The 27,349-nt window shown below is 44.5% G+C and overlaps 1 protein-coding gene across 1 annotated transcript in view; it reads right to left on the minus strand.

Moving 5' to 3' along the window:
• Nucleotides 1-27,349, minus strand: part of serinc5 (serine incorporator 5) — a 92,707-nt gene that overhangs the window by 36,382 nt on the left and 28,976 nt on the right. Inside the window, exons 2-4 of the mRNA XM_041186199.1 lie at nt 13,766-13,933; nt 9,507-9,685; nt 6,601-6,683 (exon numbers count right to left, since the gene is read on the minus strand). Coding sequence (XP_041042133.1) covers nt 6,601-6,683; nt 9,507-9,685; nt 13,766-13,933 — 430 coding nt within the window. The remainder of the gene's footprint in view (nt 1-6,600; nt 6,684-9,506; nt 9,686-13,765; nt 13,934-27,349) is intronic.

Raw genomic sequence — 27,349 nt, forward strand, 5'->3', positions numbered from 1 at the left:
GTGGCAAAAAGAGGAGTGGGGCTGATTATGGGCATAAAAGGGGATTTACACATAGAGTCAGGGGGCATAGATGAGGTATTAAATTTATATTTTGCATCTGTCTTCACCAGTGAAGATGGTGCCCATGTCATGGTGAAAGAGGAGGCAGTTGAGATGCTTGATGGATTTAAAACTGATTGGGAGGAGGGTGATGTCACAGGATCGGATGAGGTGCATCCAAGGATACTGAAGCAAGTTAGGGTGGAAATTGCAGAGGGACTGACTGTAATTTTCCAGTCTTCCTTTGGTACAGTGGTGGCACCAGACTACTGAGGGATTGCAAATGATACACTTCGTTCAAAAAAGGGTGTAAGGATAAGCCCAGCAACTATAGGCCAGTTGGTTTAACCTTGATTGTGGGGAAGTTTCTAGAAATGATAATTTAGGACAAAATTAACCATCATCAAGGAAAGGCAGCATACATTTGTTAAGGGTAAACCATGTTTAACTAACTTGCTTAAGCTTCTGATGAAGTAACAGAGAGGGCGAGGAGGGGAATGCAGTTGATTTGGTGTACGTGGACTTCTAAAAGGCAGCTGATAAAATGCCACACAACATACTTGTGAGCAAAGTTAGAGCTCATGGAATAAAAGGGACAATAGTTACATAGATACAAAATTGGCCAAGGGACAGGAAACAATAGTGTTTAACAGTTGTTTTTTTTGGACTGGAGGAAATTTAATAGTGGAATTCTCCAGCAGTCAGTGTTAGAACCCCTGCTCTACCTGATATATATTAATGACCTAGGCTTTGGTGTACAGGGCACAGTTTCAAAATTTGTGGATAACACAAATCCTACAAGAATTGCAAACTACGAGAAGTGTGGTGTTGACCTTAAAACGGACACAGGCAGGTGGCAGATGAAATTTAATGCAAAGGAGCATGAAGTGAATCATTTTGTTGAGAGGTATTTGGAGAGACAATATAAAATAAAAGATACAATTCTAAAGTGGGTGCAGGAACAGAGGGACCTGGGAGTATTTATGCACAAATTATTGTGGATGGCAGGGCAAGATGAAAGTGTGTTTAAAAATTCATATGGGATCCTGGGGCTTCATAAATAGGGGCGTGGAGTACTAAAGCAAGGAAGATGTACTGCTTCAGCTTCAGCTGGAGTATTACATCCAGTTCTGGGCACCACACTTCAGGAAGGATGTGAAGGCCTTATAGTGTGCAGAAAGGATTCACGTGAACGGTTGCTGAGATGAAGAACTTCAGTTACCTAGGTTGATTGAAGAAGCTGGGGCTGTTCTCCTTGGAGAACAGAAGTATGAGAGGAGATTTGATAGAGGTGTTCACATTGGTGGAAGGATCAAGAACTAAAGGGCACAATTTAAAGTCATTGGCAAAAGAAGCAATGGCAACAGGCGGAAAACTTTTTTACTCAGTGAATGGTTAAGATCTGAAATGTACTGCCAGAGAGTGTGGTGGGGATAGGTTCAACTGTAGCTTTCAAAAGAGAATTGGATCATTATCTGAAAAGGAAATATTTGTAGAGCTATGGGGAAAAAGGTGGGGAAGTGGCACTAGGCAATTTGCTTTTGTGGAGGGCCGGCACAGACAAGATAGGCTAAATGGCCTCTATCGGTGCTGTAACCATTCTATGATTCTGTAAATATCATAGAGCAGCTTTCAGCTTCAAAGAGATGGACAACTTCTGTTCAACACAAAATTCCACAATTTCCTGAATGAAACAGTATAAAACAGAATTACAGAATTGTTCAAAAGCAGGGAACATTAATTTATTGTTCAGAAAAGCATAAAGCATATCAAAAAAACAATTGAACATACTAGATACAGCTGACAACATCCTGGCTGTAGTGTTGAACTAGCAGTGCCTCTATCCAAGCTGTTCCAATACAGCTATAACACTGGTATCTATCCAACAATGCAGAAAATTGCCCAAATATGTGCTGTCCACAAAAAAGCTGGACAAATTAATTTACAATCCTATCAGTCTTTTCTCAATCATCAGCAAAGTGACAGAAGGTGTTGTCAACAGTGCTATCTACCGACTGCCCTTGACATCAAGGTTGCATTTGACTGAGTGCGACATTAAGGAGCCAAAGTAAAATTGAAGCCAATGGGAATCAGGGGGAAATTCTCCACTCATTGGAGTCATACCAAACACAAAAGAAGATGATTATAATTGTTGAAGACCAATCATCTCAGCCCCAGGACAATGCCGCATGAGTTTCACGGGGTAGTGACCTAGCCCCAATCATCATCAGCTCCTTCATCAATGATGTTACCTCTATCATTAGGTCAGAATTGGCGATGTTCACTGATAATTGCAGAGTGTTGAAAACCATTAATAATTCCTCAGGTACTAAAGCAATCTGTGTCCGCGTGCAGCCAGACCTGCACAGCACTCATGCTTGGGCTGATAAATGGTTTAGTAACATTTGTGCCACACAAGTGCCATGCACTGACTACCTCCAATAAGAGAGAATCTAACCATCTCCTCTTGACAATGGCATTATCATTGCTGAATCCACCACCATAACATGCAGGGGTGACCCTGACCAGAAAATTAACCAAACCAGTGTCAAGGGCCTAGGATCTCATTCTATATTTTAATAATAATTTATACAATTTTAAAAACTGAACAAAGGCTTTAAAATGACTAAAGCCATGACTGGCTATGACTCAAACAAAAGGAACTTCCTGACATTCAGAACAGTTGCCACCTTGTTATCTCTGAAGGGATGCTAATGACCCCTGTGACTGCAGAGATCAAATCCAAGGGCCATTTACATGTCTAAGGCTGTCCCAGCCAATGGAGATGACCTGTCTCCTGTCTGCAAAGACAAAGGACCCCGAAACCTCTTTTGAAATCCTTAATGGTTGAAACATTACCAATCTCAAGAATCCAGATTTAGGAACATACATCTTTGTCCAAACCAAAGTAGAGAAGTGGAAGTCATATCAAATGGCCCCCTCCCCACTGCACCCACAGCTAGGGGAACCAGTTACCCTGACTTGTGGAGCTGCAAAGCAGACTGCCATCTTCCATTTAGAAAGCAGCAGCTCAGAACAAGGGTTTGGTCCAATTAAATGCCTAGCCCCCACCTACACTGCTTCTACTGGAACTTCTGTACCATCGCCTACAAGGCTAATTCATCTCTGCATGCCAATCTCATTGTGAAAGTCACCTCTACTGGAAAAGTGAATTATCCAGCATCAATTTCAGCCTGCCGACCACTGAGAAGAAATACACCATTGGACTTTTTCATTCTGAACTCTGGACTCACTTGAAACAATAATTCTTATTTTCTCAGTGGCCTTTGTCCTGTGCCTCTTTCTTTCACTATGCCTGCTTTATTGTATGAATGTACCGGGGGCTACATAGCAATATCCTCCACCCGCGATTGAGAGCGTGAAAATAAACTAACCCTATCTTGAGTTCACTGTGAGGTTATAAATAGAAATTGGATCATGGCAAATCTGAGGGGCTGGGAAAATATGCCACCACTTATAAAGAGGTAAATCAAAATAAAAACACATAATTTACATTATATAAAAACACCTTTCTATTTACTGATGAGGAGAAATCAGGGCTGTTTAAATTAAACCCTCTCCTATCCATAGCATCAGCCATATAAATACTGGGGCTACAAGAGCAGGTGGGAATTTTGTGGTGAGTAACTCACCCCCGACTCTTCAAAGCCTGTTGACTATCTACAAGGCTCAAATCAGGAGTGTGATGGAATACTCCACTTGCCTAGATGAGTGCGGCTCCCACAACACTCAAGAGCTTCAACATCAACCAGGACAAAGCAGCCCGCTTGATTGGCATCACATTCAACATTCACTTCCTCCACCAGTGGCACAAAATGACCACTTTAAACATTCACTCCTTCCACCATTGGTGCACAGAGGCAGAAGTGTGCACCATGTATATTAAATGCAGCAACTTGACAAGACTCCTTAGACAGCACCTTCCAATCATGTGACTTCTACCACCTAGAAGGACAAGGGCAGCAGATGCATGGGAACACCACCACCTGCAAGTTCCCCCCCAAATCACTCACCATCCTGACTTGGGGCAATATCACCATTTATTCACTGTCGCTGGGTCAAAATCCTGGAACTTCCTTCCTAACAGCGCTGTGGGTGTACACAGAAACATAGAAAATAGGAGGAGTAGGTCATTCAGTCCTTCGAACCTGCTCTGCCATTCCATATGATCATGGCTGATCCTCTGTCTCAATACCATACTCCCACGCTCTCCCCATACCCCTTGACGCTTAGAGCCCAGAGATTTATTTCCTTCTTAAATATATTCAGTGACCTTGTCCCCACAGCCCTCTGTGGTAGAGAATTCTACTGGTTCACCACCCTCTGAGTGAAGAAATTTCTTCTCATCTCAGGCCTAAACAGTCTACCCCATATCCTGAGACTGTGACCCCTTTTTCTAGACCTCTTCCCACTCGACCATCTCCGCCCCCACACCCCCCCACCCCCCCCACACACACACCGCCCCCACCACCCCCCCCCCCCACCCAGAGGAAACATCATCCCTACATTCAGTCTGTCCAGCCCTGTTACAATTGTATACATTTCAGTGAGATCCTCTCTCATTCTTCTAACCTCTAGTGAATACAGGCTTAGTCAGCCCAATCTCTCCTTGTACAATAACTCTGCCATCCCAGGAGTCAGTCTAGTGAACCGTTGCTGCATTCCTTCTATGGAAAGTACACCCTTTCTTAGGTAAGGAGACCAAAATTGCACACAATACTCCAGGTGTGGTCTCACCAAGGCCCCGTGCAGCTGAAGTAAAACATCCTTGCTCCTGTACTCAAGCCTTATCGCAATGAAGGCCAACATACCATTTGCCTTCTTAACTGCTTGCTGCACCTGCATGCTTGCTTTCAGTGATTGGTATACAAGGACACCCAGGTCCCTTTGTACATCAACATTTCCCAATTTATCACCATTTAAATAATACTCTGCCATTCTGTTTTTCCTATCGAAGTGGATAACTTCACACTTACTTACATTATGCTGCATCTGCCATGTATTTGACCACTCACTCTATCTAAACCTATCTAAATCACCTTGAAGCTGCTTAACATCCTCCTCACCATTCACAATCCCACCAAGTTTCGTGCCATCAGCAAACTTGGAAATGCTACATTTGTTTGCCTCATCCAAATTATTGATATATATTGTAAATAGCTGGGGCCCAAACACTGATCCCTGCACTAGTCACCGCCTGCCACTTCGAAAAAGACCCATTTATTCCTATTCCCTGTTTCCTGTCTGCTAATCAATTCTCAGTCCGTGCCAATATTTTACCTCCAATCCCATGTCCAAATACACCACATCCACTGGTTCTCCCTTATCTATTCTGCTAGTTACATCCTCAAAAAACTCCAGTAGGTTTGTCAAACGTGATTTCCCTACACCACATAGACTGCAGCAATTCAAGAAGCTGACTCATGACCACCTACTCAAGTCAGTGAGGGATGAGTTTAAGTGCTGGCCTTGCCAGCGATATCCACATTCCATGAACGAAAAGGGAAATAAAGTTTTAAAAGTTATGCATCACTGGCTACAGAATTAATTTTGAAACAAAAGGCTGAAAAGGTAAAACAAAAAAGTCAAAGGAAAGAGAAACAGTAATGGTCAACATTTAACTGCTCTATGGCCAACCCCTTCTGCAGTAACAAAGCCAAAGCCTACAGAAAGTGGTATCATCAACCTTCCATCACTACCTAGATAACTAGGCATCAGATCACAAAGCCTTGAGGCATTATCCTGGTAAGAAGCTACAAATAACCTGACACCACTAAAGTCCATCTTCACATTTAATAATCAAATTGTCCCCAAACCGGATTTGCATAAATTTCTTGCAATGTCTGGTGGAATTCAGATTAAGTAGGAATCAGTTTGGCTGCATCAAAGTTTGGCCTATGACCTTCCACCCCACACACCCACCACACCACCCACCACCCCCCCCACCCCCACCTCACCACTGTATACTAGAACCTCTGAACACATATATGATTGGAGAATTAAAGGAGTCAAAACCAAAATAAAGCCCCTGCAGACTTTATAGCTCTTTCCTGGATGAGTGCAGCTCCAACACCCATGCTGCAGCTAAATCTATGACTACTGCAGCAGAAATATGAGAATGGGCAACTGTGGAAATCTTGCTAAGGAACAACCTTGTTATTCATTCCAAAGATGGACTTATCTTTCATAGTGATACACCACCACCCCCCCAACTTCTCTCCCCCCACCCCCCTCCCACCCCCCACCTTATACCAGCTTATATTTCACCCTCTCCTAATATTCACTCAGTTCTGTTGAAAGGTCATGAGGACTCGAAACGTCAACTCTTTTCTTCTCCGCCGATGCTGCCAGACCTGCTGAGTTTTTCCAGAAACATTTAAGAATAATGAACTTACTGTACTTACAAGGTGCACTACTGAAATAAACTAGAAACATATCCAAACAATATTACTTAGGAAAGAATCTGGCAGAGGAATGATGCTGAAGTCTCCAAAATAAAATATGAAACAATCAATTGGTTTCATTGTTAAAAAGCTTTACCTTTGTGAAAGGTGTCCTGGTCAGGTATAAAGAAAGCTCCTGCGCACATTCCAGCCAATACCACAAGCTTCACAAACCAGAATCTAGGCACAAAATACAGGCATTAACACACCAACAAAGAAAAGTGTCATGGGCAAAATTTGTGTCTTCCTTTTTATTGCCTGTGATCAATGGGTTTGTATGTAAAGGGTGTGTGCTTTCTTCCCTCAGAGGGATCTGGGTGTCCTCATGCATGAATTTCTGAAAGCTAGTATGCAGGTACAGCAGGTAATAAAGGAAGGCAAATGGAATTTTGGCATTTATTGCTAAAGGAATAGAGTATAAAAATAGGGAAGTGTTGTTGCAACTATACAAGGCATTGGTGAGACCGCAACTGGAGTACCGTGCACAGTTTTGGTCCCCTTACTTGAGGAAAGATGTAATTGCACTGGAGGCGGTTCAGAGGTTCACTAGATTGATTCCAGAGATGTGGGGCTTGTCTTATGAGGAGAGATTGAGCAGTTTAGGCCTATACTCGCTGGAGTTTAGAAGGATGAGAGGAGATCTAATTGAGGTGTATAAGATGTAAAAGGGGATAGACAAAGTAGACATGGAGCGGATGTTTCCCCTTCTGGGGCATTCTAGAACGAGAGGCCATAGTTTTAGGCTAAGGGGTGGTAGATTTAAATCAGAGATGAGGAGAAATTACTTTTCTCAAACGGTCGTGAATCTGTGGAATTCACTTCCTCAGAGTGCAGTGGATTCCGGGACGCTGAATAAATTTAAGGAGGAGATAGACAGATTGTTAATTAGTAACGGGTTGAAAGGTTATAGGGAGAGGGCGGGAAATTAGAGTTGAGGCTGAAATGAGATCAGCCATGATCGTAATGAATGGCGGGGCAGGCTCGAGGGGCTGAATTGCCTACTCCTGCTCCTAGTTCTTATATTCTCAGAGCAATTGTCCTATTTAAATAACCCTAGTAGCAAACTTTTTGTGAGTTTTTTTTTTAAGAAAGGTTATTTATTATTACACACTCGCCCTGGAGGTTTAAAACACAATGTCTGCTGGTTTGGGAACCTTCTCTGTCTCTATTTAATCCTGATAGGTGTCTACTAACCAGACCTCTGGTTCAGGCCCTGCAATTCCCTTTAACTTTGATAGGGCCTTGCCTTGGCTTGTTTAAACTCCACTGGCCTGGTTTTGGTTTCTTTAGCATTTATGGGCTCTATCCTGACCCCTTTTACCTTGGAAAGCCCTCTCCTGGCCTCTGGAAAGTCCTCTGGCTTTCCTTCAATGTCCCTTATCCTTACTGGCTCTATTGCCCTCTGTAGGATGTTAGGGACTTCTTCAGCTCTCTGCAGCCAAATAGAAGTTTTCTGGCTCCCCAGTCTCCATGGACTGTATTTGACCCTCTGGGCATAGTACCCGGTGCTCCACCAAGTCACTTCCCAACAACAGGTCCATTCCCTTTATGAATAACTCCGACCATCACTACACCAATGACCCACTTGCTCTGCAGGTGAATTTTTATTAGGGGAACCTTTAAACAGGTGCCAGTAAACCCTTTTACTAGCACTGTGGTATCTGTCCTGTTTTTGGGTGGCAAAACCGCAACCTTTGCTATAAGCAATGTTTAAAAACACTCCTTGGCTCTGAAAACGGTTATTTATTTTCTTGGAGCTTGTGATGCAAAAAGAGTCATTTCCTCTTTATGAAAGGAGGCTTGTTAGTATTTTGTCCTATTTCTGTCCCATTGAATCTAGGCTTAGTAATTTCAAAGCTTCAGACACATTTCTGACAGCAGCTCCTCCTATTGTTTTCTTGATGAACCAACAGCTTTCCCAGGCTTGCCACACTGAAAGCAAGCAAAGCGTGTTCCTGCTGATTTACTTTCCATGTTCTTTCTTTTTAAAGTTGGAGATTGATCTGTGCTGTCTACCCTACTCTCCTTTCCTCTTAAGTCTATTTCTGTTCCATCTGTCTCCTCCTTATCTCTCCCTTGTTGGTAATAGTTACTAGACTCAAATTTGTTTTCGCTTAGGAGGTCTGTGGGTTAAATTGTAGTCATCAGCCACGATAGCCACATCTTTGACTTTGTAAACCCTTTGTTCCTTTATGTGAGTTTTGAAGCTGTATGGGAGACAGTTTTTAACTTCCCTGGCAATACTATTTCTCTTAAGCCTTCGCTGGTACTGTGAATTTTTAGAGATCAGACCCACCAGTGAAATGCTAGCCATTTAATTAGCTCAAATTCTGGATAAGTCTGTGGGGGCTTTTTACGGCAGTCCTGGAATTGTTGGTGGTATGTCTCCAGTATGAGTTCATAGACATTGAGAAGAGCATAATTGGCAGAGCATGGAATAAACCTCAAAGGCCATTCCTACTAGCTGACATTGTATCAGGGGTGTCCAAAACTCTGTTGGCCATTGTAACTGAGCTGCCAAGTTTCTCGAAGGCTGTCCAGCAAATTTCCACATCCTCCTCATCAAACTTAGAAACAAATCGGGAATATGTTGGGAAATCAAAATTTGCCTCTGGGCTAAGGGTATTCAAATTACCACTAGGTAAAGTCAGATTCTCCCTAGCTATTGCAATCTGTCTCAGTTCCCAATCTTTCCATGCTTGTTCTATGTTTAAGGACACTAATTTTGGCCACATTAAGTCCTCCTCTTGCATAAATGTTTTCACATCAAAAGTAGCCATCTTATTTTCTACTGTCAGTACTCACAAAGCTTAATCCCTTCTGTTTTGTTTCAACATTTTTGGCTTTAAGTTACTTTTCCCTTCTGTTTCCAATTCCTTTTAAGTCACATTGGCTTGTTTTCAATGGATTTTATCCTGGACTGCAACACCCAATTTTGTCATGGACAAAATTTATGCGACAAAGACCTTATTCTAAAATGGAGAAGTTATAAATGACACCTACCCATTGTGGAGGTAAGCTCGACAATCTTTACTGGTTTTCACATTGATCATCAGGATGAAGAAAATGAAGAAGAATATGGCCATTCCGAAGCAAACCTTATAAACTGCAGAGTAGCCAACAAGCCTTTCACAATCAGCCCCCGCCTGAATAGTTTTACAAAACTCTCCATAAAAGGTAACCTGGAAAAAGAGTCAAAATACATCATCTGAACAACCACCCCTATAATTCACCTTATATATTCACTTTTTAAATTATTTCAGAGAATGTGGGTGTCATTGGCAAAGTCAGAATTTATTGCCCATTTCTAATTGCCCTTGAGAGGATGATGGTGAGCCGCCTTCTTGGTGCAGTCCGTGCGCTGTAGATATGCCCATAGTGCAGTTAGGAAGAGAGTCCTGGGATTTTGAGGGAATGGGAATAGGGTTCTAGGTTAGTGTAATGTGTGGCTTGGAGGGAAACTTTCAGGTCGTGGTGTTCCCATGGGTCTGTTGCCCTGGTCCTTCTAGGTGGGTAGAGGTTTGGAAGGTGCTGTCAAAGGAGGCTTGATGAATTGCTGCAGTGCCACTTGTAGATGGTACATACTGCTGCCAAAGTGGTGGTGGAGGGGGTGAATGTTTAAGGTGGTAGATTGGGTGCCAATCAAATGGGCTGCTTTGTCCTGGATGGTATCGAGCTTCTTGAGTGTTGTTGCAGCTGCACTCATCCAGGCGAACTGAGTGCTTTCCATCACACTCCTGACTTGTGCCATGTAGACAGTGGACAGGTTTTGGAGTGTTAGGTATAAAGTTAGTCATCGCAGGACTCCCAGCCTCTAACCTGCTCTTGTAGTCACAGAATTTAAATGGCTGGTCAAGTTCAATCTTTGATCAATGGTAACCCCCAGTATGTTGATAGTAGGGGATTCAGCAATGGTGATACCATTGAATTCAAGGGGAGATGGTTAGATTCTCTTTTATTGGAGATGGTCATTGTGTGGTGCAAATTTTATTTATCAGCTCAAGCCTGAATATCGCCCAGGTCAGGCTGCATTTGGACATGGACTGCTTCAGTATTTGAGGTGTTGCGAATGGTGAACATTGTGCAATCACCAGAGAACATGCCCAGTTCTGATCTTATGATGGGAGGAAGGTCATTGATGAAGGAGCTGAAGATGGTTGACCCAGGACACTATCAGGACACTTTGATGATGATTCAGAGTAGACGGATAGGGAAGTATTAGGCTATATTGAAATTGTCCTGCTTTTAGTGGACAGCACGTACCTGGGCTATTTTCTGGCTATTGCTGGATAGATTTCAGTGTTGTAGCTTAACTGGAACAGCTTGACTAGGAGCCTGGCTAGTTCTGGTACACAAGTCTTCAGTACTGTTGCCGGAATATTGTCAGGGCCCATAGCCTTTGCAGTATCCAGTGCCTTCAGCCATTTCTTGACATCACATGGAGTGAATCGAATTGGCTGAAGGCTAGCATCTGTGATGCTGGGGACCTCTGGAGGAGGCTGAGATGAATCAAACACTTGGCACTTCTGGTTGAAGATGACAGTAAATGCTTCAGCCTTATCTTTTGCACTGATGTGTTGGGCTCCTCCATCATTGAGGATAGGGATATTTGTGGAGCCTCCTCCTCCAGTTAGTTGTTTAATTGCCCACCACCAATCACGACTGAATGTGGCAAGACTGCAGAGATTAGATCTGCTCTGTTGGCTGTCTTAACTCTGGCTAGCACATGCTGATTCCTCTGTTTGGCATGCCAATAGCCCTATTTTGTAGCTTCATTAGGTTGACACCTCATATTTTTAGGTATCCCTAGTGCTACTCCTGGTATGCCCTCCCGCACTCTTCATTGAACCAGGGTTGATCCCTGGCTTGGTGGTAATGGTAGAGTGGGGGATATGCCAGGCCTTGAGGTTACTGATTGTGGTTGAGTACAATTCTGCTGCTGCTGATGGCTTACAGTGCCAGTTTTGAGTTGCCAGATCTGTTTCAAACCTATCCCATTTAAGCACAGTACCACACAACATGATGGGGGGGTATCCTCAATGTGAAGACGGGACTTCATCTCCAAAAGGACTGTGCGGTGGTCACTCCTACCAATACGGTCATGGACAAATGCATCTGTGACAGGTAAGAACAATGTCAAGTATGTTTTTCCCTCTTTTTGGTTCCCACGTCACCAGCCGTAGGCCCAAGTCTAGTAGCTATGTCACTCAGGTCTAGCCTGCTTGGTCCGTAGTGGTGCTACAAAGCCAATCTTGGTAATAGACACTGGTGTCCTTCACCCAGAGTACATTCTGTTTCCTTCCCACCTTCATTGCTTCTTTCAATTGGTGTTCAACATGGAGGATTACTGGTTCATCAGCTGAGGGGACGGCTGGGGTTGGTGTTAAACATCGTGGTTTCCACAGTCAATGCTGAGGACTCCCAGGGCAACTCCCTCCCAACTGTATATCACTGTGCCACCACCTGCACCATGTTGGTCCATCACACAGCACTATGTCAATGGCCAGAGAAGATTCCATCCAAACCCTCACGGCCAGGACCTGAAGGATATGCACGGAACAATAAACAGCTCCAACAAGGGAATCAAATGATAAGAACATGCAACAGGGTTATAGTATGATGGGGTGCTAATATTGTCATGTTTGCTCCCCAGGGTTAATAAAAAGCTATCACCTAGGGAACAAACAATAAACTGTAGTAAATGCTACAAATGCTAAAACTTCATTGTTCATTTAAAATGGGGAGCTGCAGTTTGCACACCCATTATTTGACAGTGTGCTAATCCTTGCTTACAATCTCTGTAATGTTCTCAAGACATTTACCTTCTCACATTCCAAAAAAGAAGCAGGAGGTTCAAACTGAATTTTGAAGCATTAATGCAACTTTGGTCTTGAACTGACTGCGTTGAATGTAGACCGCGCTGAATAATTAATCCTTTATCATCCCGAAACTATGAATTCCCAATAGATGAACACTTCCAATTCGGAATGGGATAGCCCTTAGAATAAAAACAGAATTACCTGGAAAAACTCAGCAGGTCTGGCAGCATCGGCGGAGAAGAAAAGAGTTGACGTTTCGAGTCCTCATGACCCTTCGACAGAACTTGAGTTCGAGTCCAAGAAAGAGTTGAAATATAAGCTGGTTTAAAGTGTGTGTGTGGGGGGCGGAGAGATAGAGAGACAGAGAGGTGGGGGGGGGGTGTGGTTGTAGGGACAAACAAGCAGTGTGTTTGTCCCTACAACCACACCCCCCCCACCTCTCTGTCTCTCTATCTCTCCGCCCCCCACACACACACTTTAAACCAGCTTATATTTCAACTCTTTCTTGGACTCGAACTCAAGTTCTGTCGGAGGGTCATGAGGACTCGAAACGTCAACTCTTTTCTTCTCCGCCGATGCTGCCAGACCTGCTGAGTTTTTCCAGGTAATTCTGTTTTTGTTTTGGATTTCCAGCATCCACAGTTTTTTTGTTTTTAGCCCTTAGAATACTGAGAGCGCCTTGTGGTTCCAAACAGGTGTGCAAGTTCTCTTTTGTATAAAGGATAATAATTCTCTGAGGGAGCAACATTAAACAGGACACCCTCCACACACAAATTTTACTGCTATGTTATGCTCTCTCACTCTAGTTAGTAGGTAAACAAATTCAGGATTTTCTAAAATGAAACACAGTTCAGTAAGAGTCTAAAATGAGGTTTAAACTCCATTGAACAAAATCCAAAACAGTGGTCACGAGTACAGTGTGGCGGTGCAGTGGCTGCATCGCTGGACTAGTAACCTGGGGAACACAAGCTCAAATTCCACCTTGGTAGATTGACAATATGATTTCAGTTTAGAATAAAAAAAAATATCAGAAAATGAGAAAAATATCTGGCATTAGTGAAAGTGGCCATGAAGCTGCTGGATTGTCCTTAGAAAAGCAAATTGGTTCATTAATATCCTTTAGGGAAGGAATAAGTCCTGAGACTTCAGTGAACCACTTCAAATATTATGTGATCAATTTGGATTCTATAGATTGTATTCAAGTTGTACAACTTCCATATTTTCGATCTGAGTCAGTATGTATGTTTATAAATAAAAAATCAAATCTACAGAGGTGTGTATAAAAAACAATAATTCTAACTGATGCTAAATCTACTATCTTGCAATTCAGGATTTATTGGAGGTGAATGTGGTTACAGACGGTGCCAGTAAACGTCAGCACAGCAAGTGGCAATTTATTGCTGAGCTAGTCTTAAAGACACACTGGCATGATTGGTTACTTACATGCGTCTTCAACGCTTCACCCACAGTAGGCGACAACATGAGGAAGCAGACAATGGTTCCCAGAATGTGGTAGAGAGTATACATGACCCGGGTACTCGTGGAGGTTTTAATATTTGGGCAGCAGCTGCAGCAGAGAGAGCAATCGTTGGAGCCACAACAGCAGGCCAGCTGAGGGTAGAAAGAAGAAGAAAGTTTTTAACAACTTATTGAAAAATTGATTACATCAGTTGCAAGCCTGAATCAGTTCTTCACAAGATCAATTCTGATGAAGTCAGCCATCTGGCCCATTGACGTTCTGATTTATCACCTAATGTAGTTGCAGGGGGTGTATCGGTTTGTCACAAGTTTTACTCACTGGTACAACACTTTCTGGAAAAATGCACAACCTCTTAGCTTTTAATTTCCATCAATCTGCTTTAACATGCCCTGTCTCATGGAAAAATTTACACGCCAGTCCCCTCAAACCAAGCTTATCTCCCACACTGTCTTTTTCCAAGCCTGAGAAGCATCTGTCTTTTCATTTCTGTTATCCCCTTCAGGGTAATTAGTGTTCTGCTCACTATCACTTCTCTTACCTTCCAGCTTCTCTGTGGGTTTGCAAACAAAGGTTTGCTATCATAAGACCATAAGACATAGGAGTAGAAACAAGGCCATTCGGCCCATCAAGTCTGCTCCGCCATTCAATCATGGCTGATAAGTTTCTCAACCACATTCTCCTACCTTCTCCCTGTAACCTTTGATCCCTTTACCAGTCAAGAACCTATCTATCTTGGTCTTAAATACACTCAATGACCTGACCTATCATCTTTGTGCTTGTGGGATGGTTCAAAACCATCAGCCATTAGAGCAGACTCTCTTATTTTAAAGGTTCTACAGTCGTCCAGGTGGGATGCGACTTTTAAATTCTTCCAGTAACATGTCTCTAAACAGTAACATGTTTTCAAAATCTTGCTGAAGTTTCACAGCTCTATACCAATGTGTCCAGCCTTTTCACTTGAGGGGCCACGTTTCAGTCTTTTTTGTCACTCACCGGCATGGTGAACAGATCTGGGGGAAAAATTAAAGCCACTTTGCGTTGTGGGGAACAGGAGCGTGCAGACGAGACAAGACTGTAGAAGTAGAGGTATGGGGAAGGCCGGGCCTTAAGATGGTGGGATAGGGACAGGGACGGCCGAGCCTTAAGACGGTGGGATGGGGATGGGGATGGGGATGGGGGTGGGGGAAGGACCCTAAGACCAGGGAGCTGGAAGGTAGGGGTGTGGTGATGAGACTGTAAGGGGTGAGGTGAGGTGAGGACAGGACAAGACTGCAAGGGGAGGCAGGGGGTTGCTGAAGATATCATATGAGTTGAGGGTGACTCTCCCCACTTCCTCATGCCCCTTCCTGTCTCTTCTGCCTCTCTCTCCTCTCCCTCCCTCCACTGCCTCTCTCTCCCCTCCCTCCCTCTCTCCCTCTCCTCTCCCTCCTTCCTCTCTCTTCCCTCCCTCCTTCTTTCCTCCCTCCCCTCCCTCCTTCCGCTCTCTTCCCTCCCTCCTTCCTTCCTCTCTCCCCTCCCTCCCTCTCTCCCCCCCCACCCTCCAACGTCTCTCTCTCTCCCACCCCCTCTCTCTCCTCCCATCCCCTCTCTTGCCCCCGAGTCCCTCTGTCCCCTCACCCCTTTCTCTCCCCCACCCCCTTTCCCTCCACCCCACCCCCTCTCTCTTATCCCTCTCACCTTCCTCTCCCCCACCCCGTCTCTCCCCACACCACTCCCCCTCTCTCCCCCAACCCCATCCCTCCACCCCTCCCCTCCCTGTCTTATCCCTCTCTCCCCGCCCTCCCTCCCCCCACCTCTCTCACTCTCCCTGTCCTCCCTCCCTCTCTCTCTGCCCTCCCTCTCTCTCTCTCTCTCTCTCCCCACCACCACCCCCACCCCAACCCCCCCTCCGCTCTCCCTCCTGATCTCTCTCTATCCCCTCACTGCTTTCTTCATGGCAATTTCTGGACTGTGCCACCCTTATTCACAATCCCTATCCCACTCACTAACCTGGTCCCAGCAGCACGGACCTGGCCCCTGTGCCCACCCTCCATTTTAAAATATCAGAGTCAGGAGAAGCTGGTGGGAAGATCCACAAATATTTGAAGAATTTCAAACCTTAAAAAGGTAACTCATTGCATGGTTCCTTCCATTTTTTAAGTGGATCATCACGGTGGTTGGTGGGCTGGATACAAACCATTGTTGGGGGGGGCGGTGCAGTATGGTGGACAACCTGCTCTATACTATTTACCAAATAATATTTCTTTTATTCGAGCAAACTTCACAAAAGTTGGATTGTGTCTCTTCCTCAGATTTCTAAACTTTTGTCTGCAACTAACTCATACCCAGAGACTCGGGGGGTGCGCCCAAAGTCAGCTCGGCTGGAAGCGGATGTAAAACCCACTCTCGGCCGAGTTCGCCTTGTCAACGTGATCTCACGCTGAGTGGCCAATTAAGGCCCACCCAGCGTGAAACACAGGTGCCAAGTGTGTGTTTTCCATGTGCAGGGGTGGGAACAATGGGGACCCGGCAGCTCCCTAAAGGCCACCAAGAGTTTTGGGAGAGGCCGAGGGAGCTGTCTGGAAGCAATCCAATAAATGTCCCGGTGTCCAGACATGGCCTCAGCACCCGGTGGTCATGGAAGGCGGGAGGGCAAGTCAGATGGGCACCCTGCCCCCTGTTTCTCAGATGAGTGCCTGGGAGTGCTGGTCATGGAGGTCAGTGCCAGCCAGCATATCTTAATGCCCAGGGACAGCAAGAGAAGGCCGCACCCCACTAAGTCCCCCACCACCCCCCTAACTCCCCCGACCAAGGAGGCCTGGACAGGGGACAATGCCCAGGTCAGTGAGCACGAAATAGTGCGCTGCATGCGGCTTCAGTGCTGCAGAAGGTTCAATGATTTGCTGCAGTCAGCAAGGGTAAGTGCAGAGTTGGCAAGGACCCGTGTGGAAAACTAGTCCAGTGCCCATTGCTCAAAGCATTAGGAGTCTAAGAGTGTGTATGTCAACTAGCACTGAAACCTGCCCTGCCAAGGCTGGGATGTCAGCACAACTCGCCTCAGTGTATTGCAGAGTGAGATGTGCCACAGTGACATGGCCCACCTAATGCCCGGGTAGGCAGTGGGGCGGGGGGAAACCAGGAAAGGACCTTCAGGGAGGCAGGGCAATAATGAGGCTGTTTTTTCCCCATCAGGAGAAGAGTACTCATAATTCTGTGGAGCGCCACAGAACGGGTGGAGGAGTGCCAAATCTGTGCATCCTCATGAAGCACGAAAGCGATGCACCGGAGCTGGAATGCCTTGGCCAGCTCGCTCCTCCGGTCGCAATGAGTTGGGGGCCTCGGATGAAGGTAAGAGCGCAGTTGACAGATGTGTGTACAGTGGGTACTGGAAAAATAATGGGCTCCTCTCATCAGAAACTGAACTGTCATAGCCAGAGAGTCCATTGAAGCTCCAATGCAGATGGCACCATGCAGCAGGACTCCACTGTCTCCTCAGTCACTATACATGCTAGGCGGGTTCTGATGATTGAATGTACCGACCTTTTTCTTCCTCCCACCAATGCGCCATCCGCAGGAGCCACCTGCGACCCCGAGGAACCCTCATTGAGCTCCGAGGAAGACATCATGCCTACCCCAGCGTCACACTGTCTCTCTGATCCAAGCACCAGCATAGATACTCACACATCGGTGGGCATTGGTTCTTCGGCTCTGCGGGGAATGCACAGTGGTGAGGTCACATTACATTTGCATGAGGAGCTGACAAGAGGCAGCGAGGTCCCAAGGAGCCAACAGTGAGAACACAGCTGGAGACCAGGGCTATGCTGCATCCGAGGCAGATGATGAGCCTCTGGTGGCAGATGCTGGACGTCCAGCAGGATGCGCAGGGAGAACTGGTGGAGTCCAAGAGGATCTGCATGCCATAGTCCCCATCATGGATGAGCCTATGCGGAGCATGAGTTCTGCGTTGACTCTTAACACTGAGCACATAGCCTCCTCCATGGAGAGAGTGGCGACTCTCATGGAGAGGCAGCTTCAGGAGTAGACTCAGGGATTCCTGGAGTTGCACACGGACCTGCAAGCCCTCACACAGGCAATGACTTCAGGTGGTCACTGCCAGTATGAGAGGTGGATGAGGCACCTAGTCTATCTGCTGGGTGCCTATCCATCAATAGCGAGCAGGGAGGTGCAAACGCACCTCACACTTGCAGACAAGCTGCCTGTTGTCTCTGTGGGGCCCCTCTCAGGGCACCCTGGGCAAGGGCACCAGCTCCTCCACCCTTCTGCCAGTGATTGCTGCATCTAACATTGTTGTGATGACTGAGGAGTGCCCAGCCATGGGCTGGATGCACCCTCCCAAGCGGAGCCTACTCAGGCTCTGGCAGCCAGAGGATGACCACCAAGGTAATCAGGGCCACCAGAGTCAGCAGGCTGCCTCCAACATCACTGTCAGTGAGGGGGTGCACCAGGATGCAGCATCCGCAGACATAAGTTTAAGGGACCTTGAGCACAGTAGGGGCGTATCATGGGTGACATTTTTTTGCATTAATTATTTTGACTTGTGTTAGGGATGGACACTTCTTGTTCTTTATTTATTCATGTGAAGTAACATTAACATTTATTTGCCTTAAGTGGGCTATGTTGACTGGATGGTATGAATAGTGCCAGATGCTTGTAAAAGGATGGCATTGCGCAGTGCTGGCATACTGGGTTGGGTTCTCATTTATTGATTGTTAGTAAAGGAGACACTGGCTTGACAAGGCATCGATGTCTTGGATGCCTAGCAGAAAGTTCACTGGAGCAAAGCATCCCTGGTGTCCCTGCCTCCATGCGGATTCCTGTCCTCTGCCTCAAGGTCCTCACCCTGCGCCTCCCCAGGCTTTTCCTCTGAGCCATCACTCGAGTCATCTTCCGTGGCCTGTGGAGTTGCCTCACTTTGCTCAGCCTCCAGTGGGTCCCCTCTTGCCAGAGCCAGGTTGTGCAGGGCACAGCGTGTGATGACTGTGAGGGAGAGACACTCTGAAGGATACTGCACTGCTCCCCCGACCAGTCCAGGTATCTGAAGCGCATCTTCAGCCGCCTGATGGTCCTCTCCACCACCACACTTGCAGAGGTATGAGTCCTGTCGTATCTCTCTTCGGCTTCAGTTCTTGGGTAACGGAGTGGGGTCATCAGCCACCTCTTCAAGGGATAGCCCCTGTCACCCAGGAGCCATCCATCCACTTGTGCAGGAGCCACGAGCAGCCTTGGTACCTGTGAGAGCTGCAAGATGTAAGCGTCATGTGAGCTCCCAGGGTAACGGGCACAAACCTGGGGAACCTGTGTCCTGTGGTCACAGACGATCTGAACATTCGTTGAGTGGAACCTCTTTCTGTTTACAAAAGTTCCCAGCTCACCTGAAGGCCACGTGAGTGCAATCTAATTCACCCTGGATGCAGGGGAACCCAGCCCTCACAGTGAAGCCTCATGCTGTCTCCACCTGGTCCATCCAGAACTGGTTGAACGTGCGGGTGTGTTGAAAGATAGCATCAGTCATGAGCTTGACACAACTGTGTGCAGCCGATTGAGAAATGCCGCACAGATTCCCCACTGAGCCCTGAAAAGAAGCGGAGGCAGAGAAGTTGAGGGCCACTGTGACCTTCAAAGCCACCGGCATGGGGTATCTGTCCACGCAGTTGGAGGTGATTTCTGGACCTATCATATGACATATTGCTGTCTCTGTGTCTCTAGAGAGGCAGAGTCTCCTGCCGCACCAGACCTCGGACATCTGGAGGTAGTTGGGGCACTGCCTGGACATTCTAGATGCCAGGTGGTGGTGTCTTCAGCATGCCCTCCTGCCTTGGCCTCCCTGCTGGTCCTGCACCAACTGAGCCTGTGCCCCTCCTCTTAAAGGTCTGTCCCTGGGACACTGCCTGGGCCCACCTGGCCTCCTCTCCCTCCCTTCCTCTTCAGAGGAGGTTCCACCAGCACAATGCACTATCTCCTTAAGATGGGATGCAGTGGAGCAGTGCCTTGAAAATGAAGGAGCGCTGTGCTGCAATACTTAGGGGAACCTTCCAGGGAAGATGAGGACCTGAGATGCTGAAATGCAGGCTTGATAATCAAACGAGATGCCAAGAAACTGGATAACTCTGTACTCACACAGCAAAGAACTGGCAATGACAGAGAAAGTGCTGCTGCTCCGGGGGTTTTTATATTACCTGTGGATGAGGAAATGATTAAAATTTTAATTCCGCTCACCTATAAAATCACACGGGCGACATAAAATTGGAGTTAATAGGCTTTTTAATGACCTAAATTGGCCCTTTAATTGGCGGCAGGCACTGCTCCAACTCCCACGCGCGTCCACCAACCTCAATATTGCATGCATGTACAATGAAGTCGGGATGCACTCCCAACGTCTTTTCGCACAATTTTATGTGTGTTCAGGTTGGACATGCGGCCGACCTTGGAACACAAGATTCAGGTCATAATCTGTGGGCTGTTCATCCAAAAAAGTGTCAAAAAAAACCTCCAACATTTTCCCTACCAAAACACTTTGTAATAAAATTGTCCAAAGTTCTCTAGGCCATTGTAGATTTGTAGCAATTTAATCAACTGTTACAAAATACATTTCAACTCCGACCTCACTGAATTTAGGTACTAAGCAAATATTCCTTGCCAAATCAAAACCAGGAGTTAAAGCTGACTGATTGCCAAGTCTCCACACTACCCTGTTCACGTAATCAAAACCTTTTTCGCTCCAATTCAAATTTTCTGTCTTCCCTCTCTCTTTGTAATTAAAGGCTTTCCTTTGCTCATGCTTCTTGGAATTCTGATTCAAGTTTACACATCTCACTTCCTTTCTCTTGTTCTTTTTCCTTTATTTCCAGTTCACGTTTTTCATTTCCCTTTCTTTCTTTTACCTTTGGAATTCTAACTCAAGTTGTTTCATTTGCAATTGAATCCTGGCTAACTCAGCCTGCATTTTATCTGGAATTTTTCCTTCCCCAAGGTTCAGATGTTGTGCCAAAGCATCAACAATTTCTGCCTTTTTGGTGTCTACTTTCAAATCTATTTCCAACTTCTCTGCTATTGCCTTCAAATTAACCGTTGTCAACTGCTGCAAAGCATTCAAATGCCTTCTCTTTCGAGGAACACTTCAGTAACAGACCTAGCTATGTTAACCTTTCAACAAATGCAGCAAAAGTCACCACAAAAGAAATTGTGTTTGTTTAAATTCTAGCAAATCCCAGTATATTCATCTCAGTCTGTGGATTCAAAATCCTGTAAGAGCCCCCACTTTGTTAGATCCACGTAGAGACTAATAACTTTTAAAAGGATATTTGAATTTTCAGTTTCTGACTGATAGGATGACACGACAAGGATTTTAAGTTGAAAGATTTTACTGTAACAAATAAACTCAAAATAACATTGGCTAAACACTATTGTAGTAGGCAACTTAAACTCTAGACTTCAGAAAAGTATCTCCTATTTAACTTTTAAAACAACCAAAAATCCCCCTCCCCAGGTGATAATTTACTCCGCCCCTTAAGTGAACACTTCATTCTCCAGGAACCAGGCCAAAGCTATTCCCGGCTCCCAATCGATGGCTTACTTCCATTTTCCTTTTCCAGCCAGATAACTTCAAATCCCCAAACTAACTTTCACAGTGAGGGTTACACTGGAGATTCTTCCCTTTAGCCAAAGCTAGACGAACCTTCCAGCCTTGGTTAAATCCTCACGAACTTGGTCTCATCAATCTGAGTCCAAGCTGTCTACCCCTCTCTCTCAGGTTCTAGCAGATTGACCTGAGAGGTTCAGGGATATCTTAAGAAAGGCCTGTAAGCTGATACTACAATGACTTTCTATGGTCTGCACCCTTCTCAAAGCCCATCTCCAAGGCAAGATGAATCAAATGGGCCTTGTATCCAAGTAGATATGCTAATTATCTTCTAAATCCCAACTCCATTCTATCTTGGAATTATAATTGACATTCCTAACACCTCCCTGTGAGACTAGGAGACTAACAGTCAGTGCAAATGCTCTTCACATTGTCTACAGATGTGAACATCATCTTTTTCCTGCTTCAGTATCTTCTTCCTAGTAAAACAACCTGGGCCTCACTGTACTCCGGCATCCAAACTTGTTATCATACAGGATTCAGAGTAGGTCATATGACCTCCCCTTCACTGCTCCATTTTTCCTTAAATTAAACAGACAATCCCAAAACATAACAAATTTATAAACTTCATAATTGGAACATCTTATCTAGAAGAACATGTTATGTATTGATTATGCTTCATCTGAACACGAACTTCTTGACATCAGTCCCTTCCTTGCTATTTAATGGTGTGAACCCATGCCCCCTTAGACTAGCCTGAAGTTAATATTGCAAATTGTGACACTAGAGCACTTTTGCAGACCAATAAATTTAAATCTGTCAAAAAGTACAGCAGGCTGAGAAGTTGTGAACCTTAGCTGGTCATGTTAAATGAAAACAATGTCTGATGCTGTATTTGGAGTCTGAGTTTAAGTTCAGTTTGTCTGGTAAGCCCAATTGTCCGTGACTGTGGATTCTGCCTCCTGACCAATATTTGTTCCCCAGTCCAACATCAGGGAAAAAACCAGATCCATAGAACCATAGAAAAGTTATAGCACAGAAGTGGGCCATTCGGCCCATCTTGTCCATGCCAGCCCGAGGACACCCAGGTGCCCTTTCTAATCCCACCTTCCTAACCCAGCCCATAGCCCTGCAGCTTACAGCACTTTAGGTGCAGATCCAGGTACTTTTGAAAAGAGTTTAAAGTTTCTGCCTCTACCACCAACTTGGGCAGCGAATTCCAGACACCTACTACCCTCTGCGTAAAAAAGTTCTTCCCCACGTCCCCCCCTACACCTTCTGCCACTTATTGGTCATTCAAAACTCATTAGTGTTTGTGGGATCTTGCAGTGTGCAAAATGAGTCCCGCATTTACTTGCATAACAAGAAGCATCCCACCTCAAAGCAGGCAATCATACAGAAAGCGCTTTGGGACAACCATGAGAAACGTGATACATTTTTATAACACAGTAAGCATTTCTTCAAAGCAAAGCTATGATTTGGTGTTCTGGGGACATTGGCAAAACCATTTTACTGAATCATAGCCTACTGCTGGGAATCGGACTTAAACAAAGCTCCAACAGGAAATGGAGAGACAGTTTAAAAAAAAACTTACTACTTATAAATTATAGAAGCTTCATCAAAATATAATGCAATTAAAATCAAAATACAGACAGTAAGAATTATAACTATCGCCATTTAATCAAAGCTATTGGGGAGAAGGCAGTGGACCAGGATTGGATTGACCTAGCAGAACTGCACAGACACTGCATTGCAAACCATTATGGCCCAATTGTCTCCTCTCACATTACTCTCTAAGTCATGCAGCTGTTATATAATTTTTGAAACAATAGTAAGAGTTGCTTGTACATATTTCAGACTCTAATGTTGGGAAAACCTGTACTTGTATTTCAGAAAACCCCAAGACCCAGTACGTAGATATGTGCAATCCTCGCCTCCCTTCTCCTGAGAGATTCGCATTAGGCTGTTCTTGCTTAGCTGCCAACATCTTATCACACAGCAGCATTAGTAGAGATCTGGGCATGGGGCACCTGATGCCATGAAATGCAAGCCATTTTTAGATCATAGCCAGTACATGGTCCTGCAGAACTAGAAGGACACATGAACATCTTCATTTCAGCTGTGCAGCACCTGGAAAGTTCCATGCTGAGTCTTCACATATAAACAAGCTAATACTAGTAGAGACAAATAAAAACATTTCAGAAAGCCACAAATTAAAAACATTTTTGGTGCTTTGCATCCATAGAACAGCAATAAGGGGTGGGGAGACCATTTATTTTCAATTTCTGGTTACTTTTATTTCCATCTTTCTCCACATTATATGCTCACATCAAATATTTGTTTTTGTAATAATTTGTGCATGAAAGAAACACTCTTTCCTTTGAAATATCTTGTACATGTGGATGTTTATTTAAGCATCCGGTTGCATTAATTAAACCTTCCACTTCCCCTCCCAGCCTTTGCACAAGCTGCACTGAAATATGCCAGTGTCCAGTCACATACCAGAGTGGCGGGGTGACCAAGGAATGGGCTTGGAGTTGATGCATCTGTACAGCAGGAAAGGATTCCTCAATAGTTTGTATGTAAGTTTCCACTTGCCTTCCTCACATTTTCATATTAAATATATTGTGGGGTAAGATGGGGAAAAAAGGGAGTCTTTTCTGGGTTGTTTTGGTGAACTTCTGATAAATATCACATTAATGACTTTTATATAGAAGTGAATGGAAGAGGATAAAAACGCAATGGGAGTTAATTAAACTGGCCTATCTAGGTAAAGGCATCATTACTCAACACAATGAGGGGAGGGAGGCATGACATAATAGTGATTAACATTGATCCTTATTTATAACATAGGAAAGTACAGAACAATCACTAACCATTTAGCTGGAGCCTTCCATGGCCTACATACAATTTACCCAATAATGGACTCCAACACACTCATTTAACTCTCACAAGAACAACTTGCATTTATACAGTGTGTGTTTAAAGTGGTAAAATGTCCCAAGGTGCTTCACAGCAGCTGTATCAAATAATATTTGACATTGAGCCACATAGGGAGAAATTAGGGCAGATGACCAAAAGCGTATTCAGGAGGTAAGTTTTAAGGAATTTGAAAGAGGTAGAGAGGCGGACAGGTGTAGGGAGGGAATTCCAGAGCTTCCAGCTAGGCAGCTGGAGGCTGAAAATTGGGGATGCGCAAGACTTCAGACTCAGAGAAACGCAGAGATCTTGGAGGGTTTCAGAGACCAAGCTTTTGCTTATCAGCCTAATACCTTTTTATGTGGCTCGGTGTCAAATCTTGTTTTATAACCCTCTAATGAAGTGTCTTGGAACATTTCACTACATTAAATGGTACTGTATAAATGCAAGTTATTGTTGATGTTGGTTGTAGGACTGGAAGAGGTTACAGAGATAGGGAGGAAGGAGCGCTTGTATATGTCCTCCCTGCTCCATCAAGGTAATCACAGATGATGGTCTAGCCCCCATTCCATCTTGTATTCTACTGTTGTGTTAGACAAGGTGGATGGGTTAGCAATGATTCAAATTTTGAAACAGGAAAACAAAATGACTTTAAACCAATTCTTTCTTTGTGGCGACTGTCAATACGGAGATTTTTTCCATGTCAAGAACTCACTGTTTATATCTAAATCCAGGTATTTCAGTCAATTATTGCTGAAAAAGTAATTTATTAAAATATGATTGACATAATAAATGCTGCAATAAATTCTCTTCAGGTTCATTTTCTTTCCCTTGTTCATTTGCAGCGACTAGATTTCCAAGCCCCAAGATGGTCAAATATCTAATAGCAACTCTCATACGCTAGGCAGAGTGTAGGGAGAGCATCCCAAAGATCCACCCTGCTGAATTTGTTTCTGAACCATGCCAATGTTCACCCTGCAACCAAAGGCAATGGGAAATTACACCTGCAAGTGGTCATTTGTACCTATGCACCAGTTTTTAGTAATTTGTGTACGTGGTCTGGTGAAATTGCCTTGTAGGTACAGGAGTGGGACATAAGGCCCCTTGATCCCAACCTACCATTCAGTTAGATCATGGCTCATTCGTATTTATTTACCCACCTTTGTTCCATTTGCCTTGGACTTCTTGCCTGACAAATGCCTATTAATTTCAGGCATCCACATCCTTTTGGGAGAACAAGTTCCGGATTTCCACTACTGTGTGTATAAAAAATGTGTTTCCTGGTTCGTTCCTAAATAGCCTAGTTCTAGCTTTACATTTCTGCTCATTTATTCTGGATTCCTCCACCAAAGAAAACAGTTTATCTGTATTACCCCATCACATCCTTACAATAACATTAAAGGTCTTGATTAGATCACTCTTCAACTGTCTGAACTCAAGGGAAAACAAACCATCATGTTCATGTAACCTGTCTTCATAATTAACCTTTTAATCTCTGATATCATTTTGTTGATTCGACACTGTATTGCTTCCAAGGCCAACATATCTTTCCCGAGGTTCAGTGCTAAAACTGAATGCAGTGGGCGGATGTTAAAGATACTGTGGCACTATTTCGAAGAAGAGTTCTTCCCAGTGTCCTGGGCAATATTTATCCCTCAATCAGCATCACAAAAAATAGATTATCTGATCATTAGCACATCACTGTTTGGGGGAGCTTACTTTGTGCAATTGGCTGCTGCATTTCATACATTACTACAGTGACTTCACTTCAAAAGTGCTTTTTTATCTGTAGAGTACTTTGGGATGTCTGCTGGTCATGATAGGCGCTATATAAACGTATGTCTTTCCCTTTTACTCCAAATGGAGTCTGACTAGGGTTTTGAATTTCAATCCCTACAAGATAAAGGCCAATATTCCATTAGCCTTTTTGATTACTTCTTGTACTTGTGCACCAGTTTTTGGTAATTTATGTACATGGATACTTAAACCCAAGCAATGCTCCACAGCACCCAGTCTCTCCCCATTAAGACAATATGTTGATTTGACTTTCTCAGATCCGAAGTGGATCAGCTCACATTCCCCCACATTGAGCTTCATCTTGCATAGTTTTGTCCACTCACTTAGTTGTCCCTTTGTATCTTTCTGTTCCCATTCACGTGACTTATTGTGCCTCCTATCTTAGTGTCATCTGCTACTTAGAAATATAACTCTCTATTCCTTCAGCGTTCACCGGTATACATCCTGAAAAGCTAACACCCCAGTACAGCTCCTCAGGAAACATCAGCTCCTCAGGGAACACAGGTTGCCACATCCTGCCAATTAAGAGAATGAATCCTTTATCCTGACTCTCTCAAACAATTACCAGCTCCTCACAGGGTTACCAACTGCCCTCCCCATCATTATTCACTCCCAGTTTGAAAAATAATCTGTGCAGAACCTTATCAAATGGTTACAGAGTCCACAGACATTCCCCTGCCCACCATGCCAGTGGCCTCCTCAAAACAATTCAACTAGTCAAACATAACCAACTCGTCAATCATAGCCTAACCTTCACATATCAGTGCCGATAAAAGCAAAAAACTGCGGATGCTGGAAATCCAAAACAAAAACAAAAATACCTGGAAAAACTCAGCAGGTCTGGCAGCATCTGTGGGGAGGAGCACAGTTAAGAACTAAGTAAAAATAGAAAAGAGGTGAAATATAAATTGGTTTAAGGGGGTGGGACAAGAAGAGCTGGATAGAGGGCCAGTTATAGGTGGAGATAACCAAAAGATGTCACAGACAAAAGGACAAAGAGGTGTTGAAGGTGGTGATATTATCAAAGGAATGTGCTAGTTAAGGGTAGAAAGCAGGACAAGCAAGGTACAGATAGCCCTAGTGGGGGTGGGGTAGGGTGAAGGGATCAAAATAGGTTAAAAGGTAGAGATAAAACAATGGATGGAAATACACTTAAAAATAATGGAAGTAGGTGGGAAAAGAAAAATCTATATAAATTATTGGAAAAAACAAAAAGGAGGGGGAAAATCGGAAAGGGGTGGGGATGGAGGAG

The sequence above is a fragment of the Carcharodon carcharias genome, chromosome 4, assembly GCF_017639515.1.
Source record: "Carcharodon carcharias isolate sCarCar2 chromosome 4, sCarCar2.pri, whole genome shotgun sequence".
Taxonomy (NCBI): domain Eukaryota; kingdom Metazoa; phylum Chordata; class Chondrichthyes; order Lamniformes; family Lamnidae; genus Carcharodon; species Carcharodon carcharias.